General features: G+C 22.0%; 2 protein-coding genes across 5 annotated transcripts in view; both read right to left on the bottom strand.

Annotated features, from left to right (window-relative positions):
• Positions 1 to 263: 263 nt before the first annotated feature.
• Positions 264 to 15,556, bottom strand: LOC122507822 (T-box transcription factor T homolog). Of its 4 annotated transcripts, none has more exons than XM_043620745.1 (8): positions 14,693 to 15,556; positions 11,175 to 11,402; positions 9,826 to 9,921; positions 7,778 to 8,021; positions 7,529 to 7,682; positions 7,004 to 7,192; positions 3,728 to 4,227; positions 264 to 936 (listed from the first exon to the last, which is right to left on the bottom strand). In XM_043620745.1, the coding sequence occupies exons 1-8, from the start codon at positions 14,791 to 14,793 to the stop codon at positions 619 to 621; spliced, it is 1,830 nt and encodes a 609-aa protein (XP_043476680.1). In that variant the 5' UTR covers positions 14,794 to 15,556; the 3' UTR covers positions 264 to 618. The 4 variants fall into 4 exon arrangements, with proteins under 4 accessions (XP_043476680.1, XP_043476682.1, XP_043476681.1 ...); XM_043620747.1 differs by having other exon boundaries at positions 11,175 to 11,416; positions 14,595 to 14,810; XM_043620746.1 differs by having other exon boundaries at positions 14,595 to 14,809.
• A 3,724-nt stretch (positions 15,557 to 19,280) lies between these two features.
• The window catches only part of LOC122507814, a 52,300-nt gene continuing 49,446 nt past the window's right edge, over positions 19,281 to 22,134 (bottom strand). Inside the window, exons 9-10 of the mRNA XM_043620737.1 lie at positions 20,563 to 20,739; positions 19,281 to 19,669 (exon numbers count right to left, since the gene is read on the bottom strand). Coding sequence (XP_043476672.1) covers positions 19,397 to 19,669; positions 20,563 to 20,739 — 450 coding nt within the window. The 3' untranslated portion in view covers positions 19,281 to 19,396. The remainder of the gene's footprint in view (positions 19,670 to 20,562; positions 20,740 to 22,134) is intronic.

Below are 22,134 nucleotides of genomic sequence, written 5' to 3'. Positions count from 1 at the left end.
AAATATTTATAATTCTGAAAGCGAAAATTTTTTTAAAATAAAGATTATTAATAAAAAGTAAACAGTATTAATTTTACACAATGTTTATTTTTATTTTTACATGAAAAAAATTTTTTCAATTAATATTTTATCAAAAAATCAATTTTAAATTATGCTTTATATATTTACAAACAGGGATGATATTAAAAACAAATGTAAACAATTGTAAATGATTTACAAATAATTTTAATATTTTTAATAGAAAATTATTCGCATCTCATTTTTGTACTTAAAATTTTGTTTTGTCAATAAAACTATAATTAAGATCGTTAAATATTTTCCATTTCACATTTTTTTTCTAGTCCATACTACAAAAATTAGATTCTAAAGAACAGTTTTTTTTTGGCTAAACATAAAAACATCTAGTTAACTTATTTTTTTAAGTTGCACACTTGAAACTTAACAAAATTCTACAAAAAAATTTTTTGAACTAACCCATACAAAGAACATTTCTTGTACCTATATCTCATTGCAATCGCATTTATTGTTTTCTAGTTTTGCAGAATAAAACATATTTTATTCTTTTTCATGTACACCAGAAGGAGATAAATTTGTCATTCAGGAAAATTTTCTGAAAAATCAAGTGGCAGTAGTTTGTGGTGGTGGGGTAAGTGGAGTCCAACCTGCAGATTGATCATCATCAGTCGAAGTATCATGAGGCTGCTGCTGATGATGATGGTTATGCCGATGATCAATTACTGTTGTTACAAAGCGACGATCTTCTTCATTGGGAATGTCAACTTCCTCAGGATTATTTGGATTTGGATAAGCAATCTCATGATGATCTTTCGGTGCCTCATATTCTGCTACAGGTGACGATGTTGCTTCACTGTGCGACTGCAGATGAAGCAACTGTGTTTGATGATGCTGATGTGAGTGATTTTGGTGATGATATTCCTAAAATTTTGCAATTTAATCGATAATTATATTTAGTATAATTAAAATTGCAGAGCTCGAACTAGGTCCGTAAAACCAGTAAAAGTCCGTAACTTTGATTGAAGTCCGTAAAATTCAGTTTTTTTTTAAAAAAAAGGTCCTTAAAGTCCGTAATTTGATTAAAAAAGGACGAAAAGTTCGTAAACTGTACGATAAAATTTAGATAATTTTAGAGAAATTACAAATGAATGTAGAAATTCAATTATGTTTGGAAATTTTTTTAAATTCTCATCAAAATTTGAATTACCTTTAGAAATAATAAAATTCTTCTCCGAATTTCAATTATTTTTAAAAATAAAATTGGTAAATAAAATTCTTGGCAAAATTTCAATTATTTTCAAAAATTTTCCTCTATTCAATAATTTTCAACATTTACTATTTTAATAAAATTTTCTAAAAGAATTCAATTATTTAAAGAAAAATTTAATAAAATTCTACACAAACTTTTAATTGTTTTCATAAAATAAAAAATTTTACAGAAATTCAATTGAATCTTGAATTTTGTAAAGGGCTCAACTCTAAAAACCATAAATGTTATTTTTACATAACAAATGACAGTGAAAATGACTCTTACGATTTTTAATCGTAAGCCCTTTTCGAAATTAACGACTCAATTACATATTCACAAATTTTTTATAAATTTCTTCGCAATATTTTTTATAAATAATAAAACTCATTGCTAAATTTTAATTATTTTTAACCCAATTTTAATCAAATTTCTAGAAAAATGTAATTATTCTTAAAAATTTTATTAAAATTCGTCAAAAGAATTCAATTATTTAAAAAAATTTTTGATAAAATTCTTTATGAGAATTCAATTTTAAAGAAATATTCAATTATTTAATAAATTATTTTGTTTGTATTTAAATAATTGAATTCTAGTACAATTTTGTAATAAAAAATTTATTTAAAAATCTGAATTTTTTATATTTTTAACTAACAATTCTGTGGAATTAATTTTTTTGAAAAAGTTTAATTACGGATGTTTTTTTAAATTATTTAAACTTATTATATTCTAATATATATTTAATTGAAGATTTTCCAAATAATTGAAATTCTGTAAAATTAAATTGTAAACAAATGAATTTGAAAATTCTAAAAGAAATTTTTCAAAAATTATTAAAATCGAGCAAATTTTACGCGCGAAACGAGATATTCGGTTTATTGTTCTCATACAAATTATAAAATCTTCAATTATAAATTTTTTAATAATTTCATAATCAAAATTAAAAAAATTCACTTATTAAGTACAAAATTAATTAGTATTGTTTATTTTTTCAGAAATTTGAATATAATTCTTTGCAAGAATTCAATTATTTTCATAAATAATAACATTCTTCGGAAGGATTCATTTATTTTTATAAATAGTAGGTAAAATTTTTTAATAAAATTCAATTTTTTTAAACAATTTTTAATTATTTTTTTAAATAGTAAAATCTTTGCAAAAATTCAATTATTTTCTAAAATTTTAATAAATCCTTCGAAACAATTTAATTTTTTTAAATTTTTAATAAAATTATTCAAAAGAATTCAATTATTTTCTATATTTTAATAAAATTCCTTAAATGAATTTAATTATTTTAGAAAATTGTGATAAACTTCTGAGAAGAATTTAATTATTCGCTCAAATTTTTTGAAAAAATTCTTTGCAGAATTAAATTATTTTCACAAATAATAAAATTCCTCGAAGAAATTCAATTATTCTCAAATGTTTTAATAAAATTCTTTTCAAGAATTAAATGATTTTCAATATATTAATTTTAAAATTGAAAATATTTAAAAAGAAAAATTATTAAAAAAGTTAAAGAAGTAAACAACTATTTTCACAAATAGTAAAACTCATCGCAGAATTTCAATTATTTTTAATACAATTTTAATCAAATTCTACGAAAAATGTAATTATTCTGAAAAATTTTATTAAAATTCGTCGAAAGATTTCAATTATTTAAAAATTTGTTGATAAAATTCTTTATGAGAATTGAATTTTAAGAAACATTCAATTATTCAATAAATTATTTATTTTTGTATTTAAATAATTGAATTCTAGTAGAATTTTTTAATACAAATTGATTTTAAAATGAATTTCAGTTAAAATTTTAGATAATAATTGATATTGTTCTTAAAAAAAACTCTTTAAAACAAATAATAGATAATAATTGAATATATGAAGAAATATATTGTGATTTTTCGAAATAATTGAATTTTGAAATTAATTTTTTTTTTTAAAGTTTAATTGAATTCATTTTTATTATTTGAACTTTTTATTTTCTAATATATATATTTAATTGAAAAATTTACAAATAGTTTGAAATTTCGTAAAATTGAATATTGTAAAGAAATGGATTTGTAAATTCTCAAAGAACTGTTTGGAAAATTATTAAAAATATAATTGATTTAAAGAAGAATTTTTGTTTAAAATTCTTGAAAATAATAATTGAATTGATAATGATTTTATCACTCGGTCATCTTCAATTATTATAAAACATGAAGAAATCGATCACTTCGAGTCGAAGACTCGGAGTTATCGATATCTTCATGTTTTATAATTATGAAAAAATTTAATTTATAGTTTTAAGTAAAAGTTCTCTAATTTGACTCTGACTAGTTATATTTTTGACAGTAATTGGTCCTTAATTTTTCATTATTGGCCCGTAAAGTCCGTATTTTTAAATACTTTCACTGGTTCGAGCTCTGAAATTATTAAGAGGTGAAATAATAATTGAAATAATATTTTTTAGAGAATGATCTGAACCTGTTGATATTCATGCGAAGGTGGAATAATTCCTGGCGGCGTGCCCGTTGAATGAAGAGTCTGGTGTAAGCCGTGAGACGCTGCGGGATATGAGGAAATTTGGTGATGCAAATGAAGATTGAGATTCAAGTACGATTGCTGTTGCTGTTGTTGAATTTGATCGGACACAGAGGACGGATGAATCCAAACGGACGAGTCTGAACAGTGATTTTGTTCATGAGGAGAGGGATTACAACCTGAAGGAATTGTTGGAACGTATAAAGTACAAGCAGCGGTTGTAGCTGACGTTGTGATACAGCCGTGTCTACCTAGAGCTGAATGTGGATAAGAAGCTGCCGAAGGTGAAGTTGGCGATGGAGACGGTGATGATGGCCACTCTGGAGCCAGGGAGGAATTCAAAGATGAAATTTGCTCGGGACTCCTGGGTGACCATCCAGTTGCGGCAACGTACGCTGCTGAATGGAGAATTGGCACCGGACTGTAAGGATCCACATGCTGTTCTTTAAAATGAAAAATATTTTATTAATATTACATAATTATTTAATTCGAATATAATGTCGAATATTTAAAAAAATATTCTATTTACAGGCCTCGATTAATACGAATTTTTTACTTTTTTCGACTATTTTCAAAAAATGCGACTCTTTTCGACTTTTCTTTCACATTTTGCAAAAAGATACAATTTTCTTTTGTATAAAATGCTTATTTTGATTTTCAAAGGTGAAAAATAACTTTAATTCTTTTTGTTAGTCTTTTAGTGCATAAATTATACTTTTGTTCTAAAAATTCAAAATTATCATTAATTAAAATAAGTTTTTTAAATTTAATTTTTAATATTTTCAAAGAACTTTATAAAAATTATTTAAAATAATTGATTTAAAGAAAATTCTTAATTGAAAATTCTGGAAAATAATTGAATATCGGAAGTTATAGTAAAAATGTTTAGAAACAATAAAATTTCAAAATTCTGAACAATACAGATATTCGAAAAATTTCAATTGAAATTTTTTTTGAAATTAGTTGTATTTCTGAATATATAATTGGAAATTTTTTGAAAAATCTAAATTTGATATCATTTGATAGAAAATACTAAAATTTAAAAATTGTATTTTAAGTGAACTTTCACATTTTTGAATAATTCAACTCTTACAAAAACCTAACGAAAATTATCAAAAATAATTTACTTTAGAGAAAAGAATTTCAGTTAAAATTTTTAGAATATAATTTAACGTCATAAGATCTATAGTAAAAATTTTAAGAAATAATTAAATTTGAAAAGATTTCAAATTGAAATTTTTGAATATTTAAATTTTGAATAATTTCAATTAAAAATTCTAAATAACTTAGTTCTTTGAAATGTTTCAATTCAAATTTTTTGATATTAGTCATCTCTTGGAAATTTTTTGTGATTTTTCCAATATATTTTGATTATTCGAAAATTATTATTTTCAAATAAAGAAAATTTTGACAAAATTGAATTGAAAACAGTTGAACTTCGGACGTATTTCAAGTGAATTTTCCTTTTTTTGAATAATTCAATTTTCAAAAGTATTAAAGGTAACAAATTTAAAAAAGAATTTCAGTTAAAAATTCTAGAAAATAATTTATGTTAGAGTAGAAATTTATCATAAAATAGTTTAAAAATTTTAAATTTAGTAGAAATAATTAAATTGCAGAAGGTTTTAACTTAAAATATTTTGAAAATTTCAATTGTTGTAGTTAAGTTTATTTATATTTAAATATTTATTTTGAAAAGTAATACAAATTTTGACTAATTTTTGTCAAAAATTCTAGAAGATAATTAAAGTTTAGAAAAGTAACAAATATATTTTAGAAGTAATGAAACTTCAAAATATTTGAAATTTTTTAAAATTTTATCTTCTGTGAAAAAATACATTACTTTAAGTACTTAAATATTTATTTACTGTATTGAAATATTTTATTTATTAAACTACAGCAAATGTTCAAAAATAAAATAATCAAAAGTTAAAAAATTTACTTATTAAGTACAAAATTAATTATTATTGTTTAAATTTTCAAAAATTTTAATATAATTCTTCGCAAAAATTCAATTATTTTTATAAATCGTACAATTTTTTGTAAAAATTCAATTATTTTTTGTAAAATTTTAATAAATCCTTCTAAACAATTCAATTATTTTTATAAATAGTAAAACTCTTTGCAAGAATTCAATTATTTTCAAAACAATTTTAAATGAATTACTAAGAAGCAATCAATTTTTTAAAAAAATTTTAATATACTTCGAATAAATTCAATTATTTTCAAAACAATTTTAATTGAATTCTGCGGAAGAATTCAAATATTTTCAAATATTTCCATAAAATTCAATTATTATCTCCTAAAATTTTAATAAATTCTTCGAAACAATTCAATTATTTTTATGAATACTATAATTCTTTGCAGGAATTAAATTATTTTTAATACAATTTAAATAAAGTTACAGGAAAGAATTTAAATCTTTTCAAAAATTTCAAATTTTTCAAAATAGGTTTACAAAATTTTTATATGAAAATTAAATTACTTTCAATGCAATTTTTAAACATATTCGTCAAATAAATTGAAAGAATTCAAATATTTCCAAAAAATAATAAAATTCTTTTGATGAATTCAATAAAATTCTTTACAGAAATTCAATTATTTTTGAAACAACTTTAATTGAATTTCAATATATTTCCATATAAAATTCTCTAAAAAATAGTGTTTTTGAAGAGAAATGGGAAAAATTTTGAAGAATTGTTTTGAAGATAATTGAATTTTACAAAAACTTTGAAATTAAGTCATTATCGAAATAAGGGAAAAAGCTAAAAAACTTTTTTGATAATAATTAGAGAAAAGTCAAGAAAATACAAAATATAGTTTTTGTTACAATCCGGAAAAAATTTTTCTCCTGAAATTCGATCCGAGGCCTGTATTTAGTATTTAATTTAATATATAGGATTTATTTAATTTAATAATTTAATATACTATTTAATTCTATCTAATCTATAAATAAAATATTCTATTCGAATATTTCTTCAAATTAAGATTTGATTTCTTCAAAATTTAGTCTATTCTTTAATTTGATCTAATTTTTAAAATTAGTGAATATTGATCTATTGATTTATTTGATAATCTATTGATTATCTGTTAATTATTAAATATATTATTATTATTAATTAAATTAATAGTTTATCCCTGAATTAAATAATGAAGTAAAAAATCATTTGAAATGAATTTACTTTGAGGAAAAATAAATTTTTATTTTCCAACACTAACCATCTTGCATGTACTTGTGCCTTAGGGTGTAAGGAGCAGATCTACAAGTTCCTTTGTGATTTGTCGACGATATGGTACACGAATTGGAAATATTACTAGACGAACTGGATACCTGACTTTGTGCAACGGCAATCGTCGGATTGTACTCGTAACTCATTGGTGTCTGTGGAAGAAACCAAGCTCCTGCATCTAAAATCACAGTTTCAAAGAAGTGATAATTAGTTGCACAAACAGTTAATGCGCCCACTCATTCGCCAGATACAATATTACATTTCCGACCGAGTCGAATCGCAGTGAGTATTACAAATTTTTTTTTTTGCAAAGAACATGTGGCTTTCAGTTTTAAAAACACAAAAATTCATGAATCTAAAATAGGCAAAACAATCATTAATACAAAAAGTTTCCTCATGAGGAAGCAAAATGATTTGAAGTTAATTTTTCGGAACTATATTGCAAACTGATTACTAAAAATTCTGAACTTTTATCATAAATAAAATAATTTAAAAAGAATTGTTTTCCACTTACATTGAGGATATGATTGTGGATCGGTTGGTCTTTCCTTCGCGTCCAAAAATGCTTTAGCAAAAGGGTTGTACTTAATTTTTAAACTCGTCACTTCTTCGTTCTGATATGCTGTGACTGCAATGAATTGAGTTTCGGGAAATCGGTACGTGAGAACCTGATATCAAAAAGAAAATAGACACAAGAAATTAATAAATCTTACAGACAATTTTCTTTTAAAAAATTTATAGAACAAAAGAAAAAGAAATATACCGTTCTTTGTTCTTCCGCGCCCACTCTGACTAAATGAACTCGCGGCTCATATTTGTGTAAGGAATTTAACATTATTTGTCCATTCCCGTTAGATTTGTTTGTTAATTTCACTTTAGCAAACGAAACGGCCTCTTTCATCCAATGAGCACCAAAATTTGGACTCTCAGGGTGAATGTAAATCGGATTTGGTGGAGCGACTTCCGCCTTGCCTCCTGGAACCCATTCGCCGTTCACGTACTTCCATCTGAGCGAAACAAATTTTTACAAAATCGAATTTCCATTTTCTAAATTAAGTAGAAATTAAATAAACTTAAAGAAAAATAAATTTCCATTTTTTGACTTTAGTGGAAAATAAAATAAAATTTTAAAAAATTAAATTTCGATTTTCTAAATTGAGTAGAAAATAAAATAAATTAAATAAATTGAATACAATTGAGTAAAATTAAAAAAAATTAAGTTAATTAGAAGTACCAAATAGACAAGAATTTGTTTAAATAGAATCAGGGCTCGAACTAGGTCCGTAAATGTCCGTTTTTTTTTAAAAAAGTCCGTAATTTGATTCAAAAAGAACAAAAAGTTCGTAGACTTCGCAAAAATTCAATTATGTTTAAAAAACTTTCAAAAATTCTCCTCAAAATTTCAATTACAATAATAAAATTCTTCTTCGAATTTCAATTATTTTCAAAAATTTTGGAAAATAAAATTCTTCGCAGAAATTCAATTATGTTCAAAAATTTTTTTCAATTCAATGATTTTCAATATCGACTACTTTCATAAAATTTTTCAAAAGAATTCAATTATTTAAAAAAAAGTTAATTAAAATTCTACACAAACTTTTGATTATTTTCAAAAAATAATAAAAATTTTACAGGAATTTCATTATTTACAAATTTTATTTATAAATTTCTTCGAAATCATTCAATTATTTTCAAAAATAATAAAATTTTTACAGGATTCAATTATTTTCGTAAATAATAAAATTCTTTTTAGGAATTCAATGATTTTCATAAATAATAAAACTCATTGCAGAATTTCAATTATTTTTAATACAATTTTAATCGAATTCCTGGAAAAAAATCTTAAAAATTTTTTTAAAATTCTCATCAAAATTTCAATTATCTTTAGAAATAATTAAATTCTTCTCCGAAATTCAATTAATTAATAAAATTCTACACAAACTTTTAATTACTTTCAAAAAATAATAAAAATTTTACAGGAATTTCATTATTTACAAATTTTTTTATAAATTTTTTCGCAATAAAATTCTTTTTGGAAATTCAATTATTTTCATAAAAAACAAAACTTGTCGCAGAATTTTATTTATTTTTTATACAATTTGAAATAAAATGATAGAAAATTGTATTTATTCTTAAATTTTTTTTTTAAATTCGCTGAAAGGAAAGGAATTGAATTTTAAGAAATATTCAATTATTCAATAAATTATTTATTTTTGTATTTAAATATAAATTGAATTCTAGTAGAATCTTCTAATAAAAATTGATTTAAACATTAATTTCCGTTAAAATTTTAGATAATAATTGAATGTTAAAAGCAATATGGCCTGAATTTTTTAAAATAATTGAATTTTGAAATTAATTTTTTTGAAAAAGTTTAATTGAATATTTTTAATATTATTTTAAGTTTTTATTTTCTAATATTTATTTAATTGAAGAATTTACGAATAATTGAAATTTTATAAAAATGAATATTGTAAAGAAATGGATTTGAAAATTGTCAAAGAACTTTTTCGAAAATTATTAAAAATAATCGATTTAAAGAAGAATTTTAGTTAAAAATTCTTGTAAATAATAATTGAATATTGTAAATGATTTTATCAATTTGGAATTTTTAATTATAAAACATGAAGAATATCATAAAGATATCTTCATGTTTTATACTTATGAAAAATTTAATATTTATAATTAAAATTTAAAATTAAAATTAAATTTTCTTTTATTTGACTAGAACTGATTATATTTTTGTCAGTATTTTTAAATACTTTCACTGGTTCTCGAGCCCTGTGAAATTATTTCTCAAAATTAACTCACCTGTGAGGGTCAATTTGTACAAATTCTAAAAGTAACGTGTACATTGCCGCCGGCTCTAATCCGCGTGCCACTACTTTGACAACAGGAAACATTCGTCTGAAAAATTACCAATTAGACTAATTATTAATTAATTCCCAAAAAAGTAACATAAAAAAATTATTTTTAATATTCTCTAGTTTTGACAATTTATCATTTTTACTCCTGAAAAATTCTATCGCATTATGAAAACAAAATACTTTTTGTAAACAATATTCTTGCAATAAAAATGAAGAAGAATTTCCAGTCTACCATCATAAAAATTAATAAAACAAGGAACTTTTATTGAATGAAAAGAAGATTTTATAAAATGGTAATTAAATAATTTTTCAAATAAAATATTTTTTTTTTCAAATGTAAATGACAAATCTAATTTGAATTTAAAATTTATGAAAATTTTCATTATAAAATACAAATCTTTTCAAAAAAAAAATTTCTAGCAGAAATATAAGTTGAAAAATTTCTCTAAAAAATTTTTAAAATATATTTCAATGAATTTGGGATATTTAATTTAAGACATAAAAATGATAAGACGCTTAATTAAAAAAGTATTAAAATAAAATAAAGATTTTAATACTTTTTTTTATAACTTTGAAATATAATTTCAATTTTTGTTTTTAACGGAATTTTTTGTTGAAACACTCTCTCTAATGTGTATATGTATAGTATAGAGACTTTAAATTGAAACATTCTAATATTGTGAATAGAAAGAAAAAACTTAGAGAGCGGCATTTTCACAAAGGTACCGAAATGTCTTCTCTGTAATAAAATTTTATTGCCCTGCATTATTGTTACATGGTCACGCTCTTAGGTTTTTATTTGGAATAAAACTTGAATTTTCTGTTTGAATATGACGCGTGGTCCACATGGTCCAGTCACCTTCCAACATTTATTGAATAATTAATATCTTAATTGGCGGGATTTAAAACAATAAATAACTTCATTTCATATTTATGTCCTCAATGAATGAGCGTCGGTGTTTCGTGGATTTCTTTTTTGCAAATTTTCTTCTTTTTTTGAGTCACTATTAATACACGTGTTCTCACGTTGAGAAAAACGGATTTTAATTCTTTTTTTTACTCTTTATTTTATTCTTTTATTATTATTTTTTTGTTTGTTGTATTCACTGTTGATTTTACTCGTTTTTTTTCTAGGGACGGAATTTCTATTTTTGGTAAATTTATATGACAATATGGCATGGAATATTTTTATAGAATATTTTAATTCTAGGATTTAAATATTATGAATATTCAAAGTTTTTAATTATATATTTACAATTTTTCAGATGTAGTTATTGAAAATAAAAATCTTACCTTCCGTTTTTTGTGACGATCATCTCGTTAGTAATGCACTGAAATCTCGTCCATAATTCTCTATCTTCTAGTGAGAGTGAAAGTGCTTGATTATTTGATCCGCACTCTTGGGCACTTGTTGATCTCGCGTTTCTTTCGTCTCGTTCATCGACAATTCGATCCCTCTCTCGTTCGCAGCATCCCGCAGATCGCGGAGAATTTTCCGGATTCACCGCAGAAGTCTGCATTCTTTTAAATGATATCTTTTAGCAAAAATATTCAAATTTTATTTTCACACTAAACACAAATTTAATCACTAATTAGAGTAAACTGTAAAGGACACAAATTCGCAATTTTTGAAAAAGAAATATTATTCATTTTTAAAATGTTTTATTTTATCTTAACTTTGTTTTTAATATTAATTTGTCATTTTGCTAACAATTATATTGTGGATTTTATGCTTTAATTTCAAATTTTTAATTTCATTTCCAATATTTTTATTTTATTTACAATTTTCCATTTAGATTTTAATTTTTTATTTTATTTTTAATTTTCCATTTTGATTTCAGTTTTTCATTTTATTTTCAATTTATTATTTAACTTTCAATTATTTGTTTTTGTTTCAATGTTTAATTTTACTTTCAATTTTTTTTAGATTTAATTTTTAATTTTATTTTCAATGTTTTCTTTTATTTTTAATTATTTGTTTGAATTTCAATTTTTGAATTTATTTATAATTTTTCGGTTTCGTTTCAATTTTTAATTTAATTTTTAATATTTCAATTATATTTTCAATATTTACATTTTATTTGCAATTTTTCGTTTTAATTTCAATTTTTAATTTCATTCTCAATATTTTAATTATATTTTTTTCATAAATTTCTATTTTATTTTCAATTATTCGTTTTAGTTTTAATTTTCAATATTATTTTTAACTATTTAATTTAATTTCATTTCAATTTTTAATTTTTTTCAATTCTTTTAGTCTTAAATTTTTAAGTTTATTTAAAATTTGTAGTTCAAATTCAATTTTTCGTCTTATTTATTTCAATTTTTGATTTAAATTTAAATTTTCAATTTTATGTTTAATAAATGTTTCAATTTTATTTTTTTTATTTAATTTTGTATTTTATTTTTAATTCTTTTTTAGTCTTAAGTCTTTAAGTTTATTTTCAATTTTTTCCTTAATTTCAATTTTTCGCCTTGTTTATTTCAATTTTTCTTTTTAGTTTCAATTTGTAATTTTAGTTCGAATATTTACATTTTATTTTCAATTTTTTGTCTTATTTATTTAAATTTTTCATTTTAGTTTCAATTTTTTTAGTCTTGAATTTTTAAATTTATTTTTATATTTTACTTTAATTTCAATTTGTAATTTTATTTTGAATACTTACATTTTATTTTTAATTTGATTTTAAAAAAATGTTTCTATTTTATTTTATTTCTTGTTAATTTCAATTTTCAATTTTTTGTTTTATTTATTAAAATTTTTCATTTTAGTTTTAATTTTTTATTCTTAAATAATTAAGTTAATTTTTAATTTTTTCTTTAATTTCAATTTTTTGTTTTATTTATTTCAATTTTCCTTTTTAGTTTCAATTTGTAATTTTAGTTTGAATATTTACATTTTATTTTCAATTTTTAATTTAATTTTTAATAAATGTTCCGATTTTACTTTATTTCTTGTTAAATTGAATTTACAAATTTATTTCTAATTTTTCGTCTTATTTTTTTAAATTTTTCATGTAATTTTCAATTTTATTTTATTTCTTGTTAAGTTTATATTTAAAATTTGTTCTTTAATTTCAATTTTTCGTCTTGTTTATTTCAATTTTTCTTTTTTTAATTTCAATTTGTAATTTTAGTTCGAATATTTACATTTTATTTTCAATTTTTAATTTGATTTTCAATAAATGTTCCGATTTTACTTTATTTCTTGTTAAATTGAATTTGTTAAATTGAAAATTTTATTTCCAATTTTTCGTCTTATTTTTTTAAATTTTTCATGTAATTTTCAATTTTATTTTATTTCTTGTTAAGTTTATATTTAAAATTTGTTCTTTAATTTCAATTTTTCGTCTTGTTTATTTCAATTTTTCTTTTTTTAATTTCAATTTGTAATTTTAGTTCGAATATTTACATTTTATTTTCAATTTTTAATTTGATTTTCAATAAATATTTCGATTTTACTTTATTTCTTGTTATGTAATTTGAATTTTCAATTTTTCGTCTTATTTATTTAAATTTTTTATTTTAGTTTCAATTTTTTTAGTCTTGAATTTTTAAGTTTATTTTTATATTTTACTTTAATTTCAATTTTTCGTCTTATTTATTTCAATTTTTGATTTCATTTTCAATTTTCCTTTTTAATTTCAATTTGTAATTTTAGTTTGAATATTTACATTTTATTTTTAATTTGATTTTCAAAAAATGTTTTGATTTTATTTTATTTTTTGTTAATTTGAATTTTAAATTTTATTTCCAATTTTTTGTTTTATTTATTAAAATTTTTCATCTTAGTTTCAATTTTTTTAGTATTAAATTTTTAATTTTTTTTTTAATTTTTACTTTTATTTCAATTTTTTGTCGTATTTATTTCAATTTGATTTTTATTTTATGAATTTTTTTGTTTTAGTTTCATATTTTATTTTCAATATTTAAATTTTATTTTCAATTCTCAATTATATTTTTAATTTTCGTTTTAGTTTTAATTTTTAATTTTTTTTTCAATTTTCCATTTTAATTCCAATTATTCATTTAATAAATAATAATATAAATGTATAGTTCTAATAAAATGTTAATTAAATTTATTGTCAATGTAATTCAATGTTGACTTGAATTGTTTTAAAAACGTATTGAAAATAAATTTGAATGAAACGCAAAACCGAGGGCAATAATGACGATCAGCTTATGTAAAGATTAAACAAGGACATTCATTTTTAAATATCATATTTTTAATGCACTAATTTAATTACTATTTAATTACTTTAATTTCCATTGAAAGTACTATTTGAATTTCTATCTTAATTAATTAATGCACATAAAAAAATTTCATTTAAAAATAATATTTATTTCTTGAAAACTTTTGTAAGGAAAAAAAATTATCGAACTTGTATTGATTTTTGAAAAATCGAATTCAAATAAAAAGATTTGACATATTCTCATAAGGAAAATATTTGCCGAGAGATCAAATATTGTGTTTAATGTTGCATTTTTTTTCTTTTGCAGTAAACTCAGAGTTCCTGAGGTCAAAGAGGAAGAACAATGAATAAAAAAAAGAAAAAACCGGATCGATACCCCTTTTTTTGCAAATGGGACATGAAAAGATCTATAGATCGCCCACGCGCTCTTCTTTTTTTTGATGAATTTATCAATTAGAGGCGATTTAATCAGTCTCGGGGCGCCGCTACTAACACTTGGCTAAACAAAGTAATTATATACCTTGCAGGTGAGGGTAATACAATATACACTCTCGTCGCACAATGTTTCTTAGCAAATCACACGTTATAGATTTTGATTATTATATTCGTATAACTCACGTATGGCTTGTTGCTTGTAACACTTGGGCGCGATATTTCGCACTAGCTGGTGAAGAAAACGTTGGACTCGCATCCTCCAGTTCGTTCGTTTGTTGTATCATCAATTGGCTGCCCACTTTTCCACCACTAGGCGATAATCGGACTTAATTAGGATTGCTTAGAGTAAAAAGATGGCTGAACAACTCTACCATTGGCGGCTCGATTCAGGTTTCCGGTAGCATAAGACCATTGGTTTTTCAAGCATTTGGTTTTATGTTGAAAGGCACGCCTTTCAACACAAGTCGTGGCCCAATGGCAGCGATAATTCCTCCGAGAGTTTATTATTTATTTTGAGTCAGACTGAGACCGCCCTCTGAAAAATAATATATGTGAGGATCTATTGTTCATTTTTGGTTCACCGTCGCTTCTTCTTGCCGATGGAGAACCAGAATCACCGCGGGCTCACCTCATCCTTCAAGATGATGACGATTTTCTTTTCTTACGATAAATTTTCACTTCACAAAGATTTCAGTCTTTGTAAAGAACATGCGACGTGTTGCGGATTAAATTCTTTCTCTTTTTTTTTACAATTAAAGTCGTCGATTTTTGTAATTTTTTGAAAAATTTCCTCCTGCTCTTAATTTTGATTTTCGTTTTTTTTTTTGGATCAAGTTTCGAGGCGTTTGAGATAGAGTGATCTTCTTCCAAAAAAAGTGTGAATTTTTGTGCATTTCCAGGATACAAGTGTCAAGCTATCGGTTTGTGGTTCTTTCACTTTAAATCATCTCTATTTCATTAAATACATTTTCAATAATTAATTAGAGAATTAAATTGAAAAATTTATCAAACTTTCGATCATTTTGTTCCTAATCGTTTGATTTTACTTTGGATGAACAAAATTGGATTAACAATTCATTAATATTTTTTTTGAGTCTTCGCAATTAGCACGATTTTTTGAAATCGTAAAAAAATTTATTATAAAGAAGATTCTATAAAGAATAAAATTCTTTTATGCTAAAAGAAATTTTTTTAATAAAAAAAAATTAAAAGAAATAAATAAATATGAAACAAATTTTTTTCGGTCGGTCTTTTAATTTTCTACTACCAAATGAATTAACTTCAAATTATTGCTTCGAATACTATTTACTTCTTAAAAAATTATTTGGCTCAGCAAATTATTTATTTATTTAAAGAATTAAACGTGCCAAAAGTTATTTCTTTCCTTAAAACAATAAAATTCTTAAAACAAAACATCTCTTGGAAATTACGTTTTTTCCAAATTTCTCTAAAAATTAATTAATTTCTCTAATATTTTAAAACTAATTTTCCTATAAATCAATTATTTTCTCTAATAAAGATTATTTTTAGAATAAGAGTTAATTAATAAATAAGAAATTAATAAATAAGAGTTAATTAATAATTAACTAGAATTAATTCATTAAAATATTAATAATTATTGATGAAAATTTTCGATTCTAAAGATTTTATTTTTCTAAAATGTTTTTTCTTTCTATAAAGCGAAAATTTTAAGTACAAACTAAGACTATATTGTAGAACCTATAGAACTTTGAAAATTGAGGTCGAACGTTTCAGTTATCATTGCATCGTTACCCTTTTTTTTTTTTTTTGTTTTAGTCATTAAAAGATAAAAGCTTTCAAAACAGCCATATGGAATATGGATCCTGGATCTAAAACGCGTTTCAAGCTAAATCACAAAAATCAACACCTATATGCTTACGGTTGAGTTCTCGTATATAATATAATATACGAATATATTTGACGAGGAACATTTGTTTGCTGTATTTTTTTTATCTCACAGACATTTTCTATTTACTTTAAACATTTTTTTCGAAACATGTTCAAAACCGTTCTAAACTTTATAACGACCAGACGTTAAATTTTACCTTCAGTTCTTTTTTTTTGTTCTTTTTTCTGAAGCGAATCCTTTACCTCTTGAGTAGGTATTATTCATTTTTCTTTATAGGTATATACTCAAAGTTGGTTAATTTTTAATGATATTGAAAATTATATTCTTTGTCGATTTAAATTTAAGGAATGGACAGATTATTTTTAATAATGAATGAAATCAAGTTTAAAATTTAATTTTTAAATAATTTCAGGTTAAAAACTTAAAAAATTCACTTATTTAGTACATTATTAATTCTTATTCTTTTTTCAAAAATTTTAATAAAAATCTTCGCAAGAATTCAATTATTTTTGTAAACAATAAAATTCTTTGCAAGAATTCAATTTTTTTTTGTAAATAATAACATTCTTCGGAAGAATTCAATTTTTTTCAAAACAGTTTTAATAAAATTTCGAGAAAGGATTTAATTATTTTTTTTAATTTTTCCAAGAATTCAATTATTTTCTAAAATTTTAATAAATTCTTCTAAACAATTCAATTTTTACTTTTAAAGATAAGAAAGTTTTTTTCAAGAATTAAATTATTTTTGTAAATAATAAAATTCTTCTCATCAATTAAATTATTTTCAATACAATTTCTATAAAATTTAATAATCAAATTTTTGATTATAATTATTAACGGATATTATTATTTTAAAAAGTTAAAAAAGAAAAAAAAGTTTTTTTTTTTTTTTTAAAGTTTTGTTTCAAAAAATTATTTCAAAAATTTTCAATTAAAATTAATAAAAAAAATCATTATTTTCAAAAAAAATTTAAAGAAGTTCTTCAAAATAATTTAATTATTTACAAAAACTCTAATAAAAATTGGTTAAAAGAATTAAATTTTCTATCAATAATTATTTTAATAAAATTTAATGATAAAATTATTAATTACAATTATTAACAAAAAAATCGATTATATATTCGAAATTAAAGAAATTTTGTTAAAAGAATTCAATTATTGTCAAAATATATCTACTCTTCAAAAAAATTCAATTATTTTCAATATTTTAATAAATTTTCTGGAATGAATGAAATTATTTATAAAAATTGTAATAAAATTCTAAAAAGAATTCAATTATCTTCTAAAAATTTTAATGAAATTCAATAATCAATTGTTTAATTTCAATTATTGACAAACACAATTATTTTAAAAACTTGAAGGAAATTCTTCATAAAATTCAATTACATTGAAAATTTTCAATTGAAATTATTAATGAAACTCTATTATTTAAAAAAAATTCTTCAAAAGAATTTAATTAAGATATTCAAAAATTTTTATAAAATTCTTCGCAAGAATTCAATTATTTTCATAAATAAAATTCTTCGAAGGGATTCAATTATTTTCAAAGATTTTGAGAGAATTCTTTGCAAGAATTTAATGATTTTAAATAAAATAATTTTAAAATTGAAAACATTTAAATAAAATTATTTAAAAAGTTTATTTAATATTAATCCATTACTAATTTTTTATTATTTTTGTTAAGTAATTGTAAAATGGAAGAAAAGAAAAAAAGCTCGTACTTTCTACCATTTTCGTCAATTAATTGCAAAAAAGGCAAAAAATAGTATTTCTTTATTATTTATGTCAAGTAATCAAAAAATGGACAAAAATTTAAAAAAGCTCGTAATTTTTTATCATTTTCGTTAATAAATTAAAAAATAGAACAAAGACAAACTAGTATTTTTTTTCTACTTTTTTCAAGTAATCGAAAAAATCCTAATTTTTTTATCATTTTCGTTAATTAATTGAAAAGTGAAAAAAAAGAGGACAAAACTCATAAATTGTAATAACAATTAAATTACATAATTAAAAGTGAAAAAAGAAACATTTTATGCAACTGCTACTGTAAAGATATAGAAAATTGATATACGTTTTAGATAAATTCACGGCTTGTATAACATGTATCCTTCATTCTTTCTTTTTTTTTTTAAAAAAAAAGAAGATTGTGATGTCTTAATGGTCGGCAACGTGCCTCTCAAATATATAATAACATAAATCTTGTAGAGGACATAAACATAAACGCATAAATGCAAACCTATGTACCGTCGGCCACCCATCTTTTCTTATTCGGTAGGCAGACGGCAGGTGTTATAAAATCCTGGAGAATCCCTCTCAACAGTTTCAAACGGTAAACATTGATTAACCCAAGAATTTTTATGACATCTATCCATTATTTGACTAGCTACCATTAGAAGGCACTTTTATCTCATCCCTTTTCCCCTTTTTTTTCCTCTCAATTTTAACCTGCGCCGCGCGAATTTCCGATCCTCGAATTTCACCCACAAAAAAAAAAGAAAGAAAGAGAGAGAAAGAAAATTTCTTTCTCGTAAAATGAAAATTTTTAATTAGAAACTGAACTAATTTTCTAATTGGTTCAAGTGAATGAACCGATTTGACTAATTTTCTGATTGACTCAATATCATCAATTAATTTGACTAATTTTCCAATTGGTTCAATTTCATCAATTAATTTCATTATTAGTTTCTTTAAAAAATTTATGTTTGAAAATTGTATACATTTTTCTAATAATTCGAAACAATATTCTTAAGTTTAATTTAATAATATAATAAATTTCATTTTAGTAAATTAAATTTACTTTAAACAAGTAGATTTTTTTAGCAATAACTTGATAATATATAATAATTATTAATAAATCTGAATCAATGTTAATTACATTGATAACAATGGAATGTAGATATACAAATAACGAAACTTTGGTTTTTTCCCCAAAAACTATATAGAATAGAAATTAAAAAACGAAATTAAAGAAAAAAGAGGATAAAATAAAGTAAAAAAAAAAAATTTTCGAAACTTATCTACAGATCATCTTTGGAATCATTTTTCTGAATTTTGGAATTTTCCATGACTCGAAGGTCTAGTCCTTCGGAATCACTGTTGCTTTCTGGATTTTCATTCAATTTGATGCACTGACAGGAATTGCAATTATTTGTCGAATTTCCAATATTTCCCTTGTGCAGAAGAATTGTTGGCGAATGATTTAAATAAGCGATTTGAACATTTTGCGGCTGAACTGGTTCAAACCATTCCTGCGATATTCCATGACGACAGTCCATTATAGCAGCATACTTCTAAATTAAGTTTTAATAAACAAAAGGAAAATAAGATAAAAATAAAAAATTAAATATTCAAAATTATAATAAAAATTCGTTTTCAAAATTTCAATAAAAATACGTTTCTCAAGATCAGAAAAAGAAATCTTCTCGAATTCAAAAAGGAGTTCAAAACGAAAGAAAATTTTTCTTAATTTACAGAATTCATTTCCAAAAATGAGAAAAAGAAATTTGTTTAGAATTAAAAATGAAATTTGAAACGAGAGAAATTTTTCTTTTCCAAAATTTGTTTTTCTAAAAATGAGAAAAATAAATTTTCTAGACTTAACAAAGAATTTTTAAACGAAAAAATATTTTCCTTTTATAGAATTCATTTCCAAAAATCGGAAAAATAAATTTTTTAGAATTAGAAACGAAAAAAGTTTTCTTTTACAGAATTAATTTCGAAAAATGGGAAAAATGAATCTTTTAGAATTAAAAAAACGAAAGAAAATATTTCTTTTACAGAATTCATTTCCAAAAATGGGAAAAATAAATTTTCTTGAAATAGAAAAGAATTTTTAAACGAAAGAAAATTTTTCTTTTGCAGAATTCATTTCCAAAAATGGGAGAGATAAATTTTCTAGACATAGAAAAGAATTTCTAAACGAAAAAAAAATTTTCTTTTACAAAATTTATTTCCAAAAAATAAAAAAATGAATCTTTTAGAATTAAAAAGAAGTTTAAACTGAAAAAAATTTCCAAAGAAAAATTGTCCTTTCACAAAATTCATTACCAAAAATAAAAAGTAAAATCTTTCAGAATTAAAAAAGAAATTTAAAACAAATGAAAATTTTTCTTTCGTATTCTTTTACAAAAATAACTTCTAAAAATGAGAAAAAATAAAGTAAAAAACGTAAAACAAAACTTACAGATGAATTTTCCGATGAATTTGTTGACGAAAATTTTGGTATTATATAATAACAGTCTTTGGCCATAATTCGTTGTAAAACTTCGCCATTTCTCGAGTCCTGTGAATTTCCGTTACCGTTTTGGGATTTTGGAGAATATGGAAAAACAGGAGTGGTCAGGAAATTTTCCGGAATCAGCTGGGGAAAAAAATATCATGTTAATTACAGTATTTTTATACACATATATATACACCACTTTTTATCATATAAACGTTTATTTCCTTCAACGTTACTCACAATCGTTTCATCATCGTAATAAATAAAATCAATTATACAAACGCAAAGAAAAATTTCCCCTACAATAGAAAAACACTTTTCAAAATTCAAATATTCAAATTCCAAAATAATTAAATTTATATAAAATTAAAATTTAAATAATGAGTTCGAAACCTTTTTTTTTCTCAAAAATTACGATTTTTACATTTTGTTTCCCCTCAAAAGCAATTGAATTCGAAAGAAAGTATAAATTCGATCTTTTATTTTTTTGTAACTTGTAATTTGTACTTGTTAAATTATAATTATTTATTTAAATGAATATATATTCTTCTTGAAGCTCATCTGAATTTAATTATACAATTTTTTAAATTTTCTATTACTAATTAAATTCGACGAATTAGTCGAAGGAATACTGGTTCGTATTCTTTTCATTTCTTTTATAGCTTTTCTGGAAAAAATGCCAAGTGATTAAAAGTCATTTTTATATTTTTGATCAGAATAATTTGTGAAATTAATATTTTATCTATATCAGAGATTTTTACTTTTAAAAAATATGATAGCGATTTGCAATAACGATCGAAGAAGATATTTGCACGAGTCTTTTTTTCAAAGATCAAAAACTGTCCAATAAAATCAGACAGCTATTATTATTATTATTATTATTATTATTTTTATTTATTACAAATAAAAATTTCATTGTAAATAATAGACTATTAAACAAAAATCGAATCTAACCCTCGGGGTTTTTCATAATTTGATATGTATTCATATACAGGGTTTTTAATGATTATTTCAATTTCGAAAAATTATCAAATTTCGCTTTTTCGACAAAATGAAAATATTTCATATTTTTGAAATAATTTTTTCGAGATTTTGTCTTTTGCAAATAAAGCAAGTATTAAAAAAATTGACTCTAATTTAAATTATTTTTTAAAAATCGTTGTTAATATTTTGACTGAAATATAAGTCATTTAAGTAAATTTTCCGCGCAGTTATTTACCCTGTAAAATGAAAAATCAAATATTATTCGAGAAGATTTTGTGATTCGGTATTATAATAATTAATATTATGATCTCTGTAAAATATAAATCTTGATCGAAAAACCTTATTAGCATTGTCAAATTTGATTCGTACGTACGATATGAAAGTTTAAATCTTTCTAAAGTCTTAATGATTAATTAGTTATTCTGCTTTTAATGCTTCTGGCTATTGATTTTTTTTCATAGGAACTAAAAATGTTACATTCTTATGAATTAAATGTTAGTTTGACAAATCTATATAGCTAGTTGGTATTTCGTTATATTTCTTTTACATATT

This window comes from Leptopilina heterotoma, unplaced genomic scaffold (genome assembly GCF_015476425.1).
Source record: "Leptopilina heterotoma isolate Lh14 unplaced genomic scaffold, ASM1547642v1 Lhet_51, whole genome shotgun sequence".
Taxonomy (NCBI): domain Eukaryota; kingdom Metazoa; phylum Arthropoda; class Insecta; order Hymenoptera; family Figitidae; genus Leptopilina; species Leptopilina heterotoma.
The sequence above is the reverse complement of the archived record's forward strand: the minus strand, read 5'-3'. Positions and strand labels throughout refer to the sequence as shown.

Coding starts and splice junctions, on each gene's coding strand:
- LOC122507822 (XM_043620745.1), bottom strand. CDS start 14,793: ATGATACAACAAACGAACGAACTGGAGGATGCGAGTCCAACGTTTTCT. Junction 7,193..7,528: donor TCCACAATCATATCCTCAAT/GTAAGTGGAAAA, acceptor CTGTGATTTTAG/ATGCAGGAGCTTGGTTTCTT. Junction 937..3,727: donor CTTCGCATGAATATCAACAG/GTTCAGATCATT, acceptor GCAAAATTTTAG/GAATATCATCACCAAAATCA.